This window comes from Parasteatoda tepidariorum, chromosome 6 (assembly GCF_043381705.1).
Source record: "Parasteatoda tepidariorum isolate YZ-2023 chromosome 6, CAS_Ptep_4.0, whole genome shotgun sequence".
NCBI classification, from domain to species: Eukaryota; Metazoa; Arthropoda; class Arachnida; order Araneae; family Theridiidae; genus Parasteatoda; species Parasteatoda tepidariorum.
The window spans coordinates 59,143,792-59,151,552 of NC_092209.1; the positions used below are offsets into that span (position 1 = coordinate 59,143,792).

At 31.4% G+C, this 7,761-nt stretch overlaps 1 protein-coding gene across 1 annotated transcript; it reads left to right on the forward strand.

Moving 5' to 3' along the window:
* The first annotated feature begins 783 nt into the window (after positions 1-783).
* On the forward strand, positions 784-7,536 carry LOC107452463 (uncharacterized). The gene is made up of 2 exons (XM_016068943.3): positions 784-1,622; positions 5,259-7,536. The coding sequence occupies exons 1-2, from the start codon at positions 972-974 to the stop codon at positions 6,345-6,347; spliced, it is 1,740 nt and encodes a 579-aa protein (XP_015924429.1). The 5' UTR covers positions 784-971; the 3' UTR covers positions 6,348-7,536.
* The last annotated feature ends 225 nt before the right edge of the window (positions 7,537-7,761 follow it).

The window sequence follows — 7,761 nt, forward strand, 5'->3', positions numbered from 1 at the left end:
CCACTGCCCTGAAGTTGCCAAGACTTGGCGATTATTCTCCCACAGATCATGATACGAAAATCTCCCCATTAAAAGGACTCCGACTCCAATCTCGAAGATAATCGGAAGCTAAACTACTCCCAAGCTTCAAGTGTTTGGAGGGCAATACCGCTCTTCGGCCAAAGAAGAGACCAGTCACACTAAATGAGAAAAATCAGAATTGACATATATGTTTTTTTTTTTTTTTGCATCTAGTATGATTTGTTGTTGTTGTTAATTTACATCGCACTAGAGCTGCACAATGGGCTATTGGCGACGGTATGGGAAGCATTCATGAGAATGATCCAAAGACATCACAATTTTGATCATCTGTAGAGGGGATGGCAGCCCGACGACCTGCACGCGAAGTCAAACACTTTACAGTAGAACCATAATACGGTAGAACCATACGGTAGAACTGGGTAGAACAGTTTAACGAGGACCAATAACACCCATCCCAATAACACCCACCGCAGAATGCTCGTCAAATAACAAATGTTTAGGAGCATTTTCATCTACGCGCAAAGTTCATTGATAATATTATGGAAATGCAGATGTGAACTTGATTGACAAGTTTTTACGTAGTGAATATATTTCACCATTCAGGTGCTCAATCGCAGCCGCAAACTTTTTGATTACAGTGTGAGAACGGTTCTTCCGCAGGTTTTCGGGTATGCGCAATGAGATGGATGATGTAACCTTTTTGTCTTTTTGTTTACTTCCGATTCAGACTTCAGAGAATCCGTTAATGAAGCAGAAGTAGACAACCCGAAACGTCTTCTTTATTTGCGCGCAGATCAAATGGGAAGCTTTTCCGAATTTAATATCCGAAAACCAATGACGATAAAGCCGAACATCTAAACTGTTCTTAAACATTTTTAAAATTATTTTTATATTCTAATTGTGACATAAGTAAATTTTTTACTATCCTTTCTTTTTTTGTCTTGCTAGAAATGGATAAAACAATCTGTATTAACCGACTTTACGCATGGGTCTTGCATAATGATATGAAGGCTCACAATGTAAGCGAAAAAGACGTTGTCAAAGGTATTGAGAACATGAAAAAAGCTTATTTCCATAAAAATTCAAACTTATCATCGGATTATGTTGAAGCAGCCGATTTCAAATCTCCAGCTTATCGTTGTGCGTATTTACACAAATACGCTCCGATCCACACGATACTCGTTTCGGATGTCACAGAACGCGTTATTGATCTCCAATTCAATTACTTTTACGATGTGATTGTTAATTCTGGTCGTGTTAATGTTTGTAGTTTAGGTGGGGGACCTGGAAGTGATATTGTTGGAATCGTGCTATCATTACATAATGCCTTTGGTCCATTCCAAGTTTATACCAATGTGATTGACTGCATGCCTCATTGGAATAGTACTCTTAATTCTTTGATTCGGGAAACACAACAAGGCTCGTATGGTATCCTTAAAACATGTTTCAGTGGGCAGTACTTTAATTGGAATTATATTGGTGCTAATTTGTTGGATGAATTTTCTGAAAAAGTGATACAAGCAATCTCCTCTGCTGATATTCTCAACATGGTTAAATTCGTTTCAGCTGCTGTTTGTGCTGACACACCTTCAATGATAAAAGTATGAGAAGCTTTTTATTTCTTTATACGTGGAGTAGTATGCTATATTATTTAGCCAGCATAAATTTTTTTATGTTTTGTTTTTATTAATGAAAACCAGAAAGTTTGAGAGTTATAAAATCCATTTGGTGTCTTGATGGTTGTAGCTTTTGTATCAGATTACAGAACACAAATATTCTCATTTTATCTAATTTTTATTGTTTAAAAAAAAATAATTAAAAAAGTTGGTGAAGGTCTATGTTTTTTTGGTGGCTTACTTACAGTTGGCTAACTGAAAAGTACGGATAGTAAGATGCTCATTCTCTTGTTTTGGTGTATATAGTGAAAAACCTTTAACTTTAAAAAAGTGAATTATCAAGCGCAGTAAAAAATTTGTAAATTTTTTTCAAAATTAAAAATGGTAACAACCGTTGACAGCTTCTATGTGAATGTGACTTTTCAAGGTTTATTTCAATGAAAATGCTTTTATCAAAATATGAAGCACTTCTGTTCTAAAAATAACAAACTATAACTAAAAAAGATTGAAACATAAAATTATTTTATTCCTAAAAATGTAATGAACATTCTCTGAATTTGGTTTGACTATTCTGCTTAAACTGCACCAATCAGAATTGCTCAATGATATATTTTTTGAGTTATCCCACTAGGAATAAAAATAAAGGGCAGGATGAATCTTCAATCCTCAGAGAAAAGGGCACTTTGAGTTTTGAAAGGGCATTCACTTAACACTGTAAAATATTATGTAATAACTGAATTTGATTCTCTATAATTTTTAAATTACCCTCTTATATTTTATGTATATATTTCAAAAAGTAGTTCTCACACATTGTCGAAATAAGAGAAATTATTATAGTTTGTAAAAAGTAATAAAGGGCATGCTAAAAGACAGTCTCTGAGCATAATTTTTTTTACAGAAAAAGTGAGCTAAATTTTTTTTTATTGATAAACCTATTACTTTATTTATTCAAACCTAATTATTTTTATATAGTTTGAAATGAAAATTATGAAAAAATTAACATTAATGGTGCATTTTAGAATTTAAAATCGCTTAAAATGTTAATTAATCTTCTGAAAAGAGAAACTTATTAAACCAGTTGAGAATAATCCTAATGAAGTAAATTTTTGTGATAGTAATTAGAATTGAACCTATAAACACAGTTAATTTTATCAGTGTGTAATTATTATTTGAACAGTTATTTTTTCAAATGGAATATGAGTAAAAAGGCAGTGTAAGGAATGGCAACTTATTTTTCTAAAAAAGGCAGCTAGGTCAGCCCAACCTGTAAAAAATGCTTAGGGAGAGCATTCAAAATGCTTTCTAAACTAAAAAATGCTTTCTCTTTTTTCCCAATACCTACCTAATTTATTTTTCGATTGATTGAAACTTTCATTGACTAAGGAAATTTCATCATGTCACTAGTTTTTTATTTTATAAGATCATAAAATATAGGAAGTATGTGTTTAATTTTGTAAGTAATAACAATTTTAATTTTTACAAAGTAGATTTTTTTCAATATTCTTTTATGTTTTAAACAGTTGTTTATTCAATTGAATAAAAACTAATAAACATTTAAAATTTCTTCTTGTTAAAATAAGAACTGTTCTGATTTGCAATATTTTTCCCTGTGGCAGAATTTTTTCCGGCTTTCTGAATTTGTAACAAAATCCCCACTCACAGTCATATTTTATTAAAATATATTGGTGTGCTTTAAAAAATGATATGGAAAGAACATAAATTCTAAAGTGAAGTATCTTTTAAAATTTCCTGATTTAGGAATATATGTTTATATATATATTTATATTTATTTTTTCTTTTTATCCTTTTTGTTTTTATTGTGCTTTATATATATATTTCTTAAATGAGAATAGAAAAATCTTGAGTGCCAGAAAGGCAACTTTTGAATATAATTCTGCAGAAAAGAAAAATCTTTCCAAAATTTTTGCAGAAAAGAAAACCAAAATATTTTACTTCTCAGAAGAAAGATCTTTCTGCAAGAACTCAGTAATATTCTGTGACCATGTCCTTAAAACATGTCGCTGTGATTCTGCCACGGAGAAATTTGTGTGCATATTATTTTAGTATTTCAAAGTAATATTATCAAAAAGCTAAAAAATTTTAAGATTCAACATAAATACAGGTTATCCGCGCACCTGGAAAGTCATGAAAAATCATGGTAAGTCATGAATTTCAGTATTGGACAAAATTTGTCATGAAATGTCATGATTTTAATTCTTTAAAAAAAAAAAAAAAAAAAAATCATGGAAACTCATGGATTTAAGTCGACAAAAAATCTAATTTTCAAAATTGATTTCCCCCCCCCCAATTGTTCGAATGTCTGAATGTGTAACAAAATCCCCACTCACAGTCATGTTTTATTAGAATATAGAATGTTTTTATCATGTTCTTTAAAAATTATGGTGTTCTTTTTAAAAATGAAAGAAAAGGTATTTCGAGAATGAATTGTCTTTTAAACTTCTGTGATTTCAGAATTTTTACTTTTTTTATTTTATCAATTTAAAATTTTAGCTTAAGTAAGCCAGTAATTGACGAAATTTTTTTATTCCGAAATGAGAACAGAAAAATCAGGAGTATTTCTTTCCTTTCCCATGAACAAGAAAAGTATCTTTAGAATGTAATTCTGCAGAAAAAAAGAAAAAAAAAGTAATTGTTTTTGTATTTTTTTCAGCTATTTTATTGCTTTAACTCTTTCTTTATTCTGTTTTTTAAATTTAAAATCTATAAATATGAAGATGCAGAGTATAACAGTTTTGGTTATACCTATCATTTCAGTGAATGTTACCAGGGATCTGTTTAGAAGAAATTTGGGCCGTTAACGGACCCTTCACAAAATATCTTTTCATAAGAAAGAACCCTTCACAAAATATTTTAACTTAAAAACGAACCCTTCGCAAAATGATTTTTCTTTTAATCGGACCCTTCACAAATTTGTTTATCTTCATTATTGTTTTGTTAATTGAATAAACCCTTCCCAGGATAGAAAACAAGAAAGATGGATGTAAACAAATTAAGTTTTCTCTTTGGCAGAGGATTCTTTCATTATTCGTCTGAAATGAATATTCTGCTTTCAGCAGTATAGGCTAAATACCAAATATTTGTATGTTGCATCTCTAATTTTGAAGCTGCAATAGCTGTTTATTCTTGAAAATTTAATTTTTTTTTATTGTAATTTTACAATGCTGAGCATAATCTTGTATTTATTTACAATTTAAAAACTCCTTAAAAAAAGTTTTTTGAAATAATCCCTATTTGACAAATTCATAAAAGCAGGACCCTGGTTGAAAGAATGTGAGTAATTTTTCCACAATTTCACGAAAACCGGACCTTTCACAAAATGTCTGGATGGACCCCTGGTTACTATAATGCTTTTTTAAATTTATTGTTGTGTTTTTGTCTTAGAAAATAGTAACTTCGTTAAGTCATGGAAAATTCTTGGAATTAGTCATGAAAAGTCCGGAATTTGAAGATCTAAAATGTATCAGATACCCTGTAAATAATGAGAATAGTTTTTTTAAAAATTTTTTAATGAATTGAGCACCTATATTTTTTCAGTTTTTTTTTATAGCCATGTTATTTATCTCTATACTTATCTTGTGTTTCCTAATGGTTTATTTTCAGAGGATATTCAGTTCAATGAAACCTGGTGCCATGGTGTTTTTCCTTGATAATTCTGTTGGCGATGTTAAATATTTATTGACAAAAATAGCTGAGGAGTGCGAGCTGGAGCCTTTGTATGGTCCAATAGGCCATGAACGATATATAAACAAGTTAGTTCAGACAAATAGATTTGGATATTCCAGTTGTTATAAAACTAATATAGCAATTCAAGTGTGGATAAAACCACACAGACCTGTACAAGATTGGTATGGTAGCCCAATTCAGGCCTGGACACCATTTGAAAGAACCAAACAAGGTTCCTGGCAAAATCAAGAGTCTTTTTTGAACCAAAGTGATAGTACTCCATTGAATAATAAAATAAGAAGTGCAATAGGGAATCCTGTCCAGACTTCAGAAGTTCCTTTCCGTGATATATCAAAATCGCTGAAATTCGATGATACAGACTTTAATGCTTCTGATTATGAGCCAGAAAATTCATTCTGTTCCGATGAAATCCATTCCAATGTTTTCCCAAATGCCAGTCCAGTTCATTCAGGAAACTTCAGAGAAAGGCTGATATCGACTCCCAATTTTGCAAACTCTCATCTGTCAACGCCTACATATGCAAATAACCCTCCATTAAGTCACAACTTTGACAATTCTTATAAGAGTCCCATTCCTTTCAGAAATCAAAAATTTAACAACTCTCAGACGAGTCCCATTCCTTTTAGGAATCGTAATTGTCCTAATTTTGAAGTAAAATGTAATTTTCAGAATTCTCATCGTGCAAATCGGGTTGTGGAACCAGTTTATTCTTCTTCAGGTTTGGATTCAGGATGTTGGAGTGCATCTCCTTCATTTAATGAAACAGATCATTTCAATAACTTTAGTGATGTAGACTATAGAGGAAACATGTTGCCTGTTAATGAACACATGCAAAACAATTATTCCAGAACAAACAATGCTGGACACCCTGGTTCATCATTTTGGAATTGGTATGAAAACAGGGAGAACATTTATCCATCTTCTATTGAAAACTTTCAACCTAAGGCACGTACACATTATAATTATAATAATCAAAGGAGATATGACCCATATAAGAGGAGATAGATTTTTAGGTTTTAGGACTTCATCATCATTCGTGTTTTCATCATTTGATCCCACATTCTTAATTATTAACTTATTGAGAAAATCAAATTTTTACATTCAATTTTCAATTCCAAATTTTATCAGATTTAAGATCATACATGGCATTTCATTTGTGACTATTCAAAAATTTTAGTCAAGAATTTTAATTCAGCAAAAAATTGTTAATGTAACTTTTGAAAATTGCTATTGAAAAAGGCGAGACAAGTTGAAATGTGATTGTTAGCCAAAGTTGTATAACACAACAAACTAGTTATTATGTTTTTCATTCTGTCCCTCACTGATTCCACAGAATTTGATACCGTTTTTATTTTCCCCTCATTCATATATTAATTAACGAATTCTAATACATGTACTTTTCGTCCCGCAGTGGACTGATCGTTAAGACACGGTTCTCATTGGATCACCGAAGTCAAGCATCACTGGCTGCGGTCAGTGTGCGGGTGGGTGACCCACTTGGATCAGTCTGCGTAGGGACCGAGGGTGTGCGGTATTGGTCCTCGTTAAACTGTGCTACCGTAAAGTGCTCGACTTCGCGCGCAGGTCGTCGGGCTACCGAAGCGGGGGTGCCATACCCTCCGCAGAGGATCAAAATTGTGATGGCATGTCTTCGGATCATCCTCCGGGATGTTTCCCAGACCGTCGCCAATAGCCCATTGTGCAGCTCTAGTGCGACGTAAATTAACAACAACTACATGTACTTTTCTAAATTCATTTTTTAAGGGATTCTAAAAGTATATATTATTACAAAACATCCTGTATTTTCATTAGTTTATACTGATAAAGAAATTAATTTTTATCCTATAGTTTTGAATACAAATACTTTTGGTATGCATTGCATTTCTCTTGTTACAAAAGATTAACATTAAGATATCAAAAGGTTATGACTGCAAGCAATGTCTTTATTTAAATATTCTCATCTGAATAATAATAATTTACTCGCAATGCTTTGTTTTGTGTTTAAGGGTTTTCCTAAAGAAAACATTGAATATTTGTGAAGATAAATTATTATATTCATTTTAATCTTTTTATAGCTTAGAGATTATGGAATCGAATTTTATGTTCAGTAGTTTGAGAATTTTTTGCTATGTATGCTTTAAAAAAACAAGTTCTGTCATTAAAAATCTGATGTATTTTATCAGATCCAGAAAAATTATAATTGTATTCAACGAGATCTGAATTTTTGCCAGTTGCAAAACATTTTATTCATTGTATTTTTATAGTTTTTTAATGGGGTAAATCATGCATTTTATTACTGCACTATTATAAAAGCTATGCCTTTGTGATAAAGAATTAATGCTTAACCAAAATGTTTTAAGAGATCTCTTTACCTGAATCGAAGAGTCCGAAAACCAGTTATCTCCAATTTTTTTTCAGA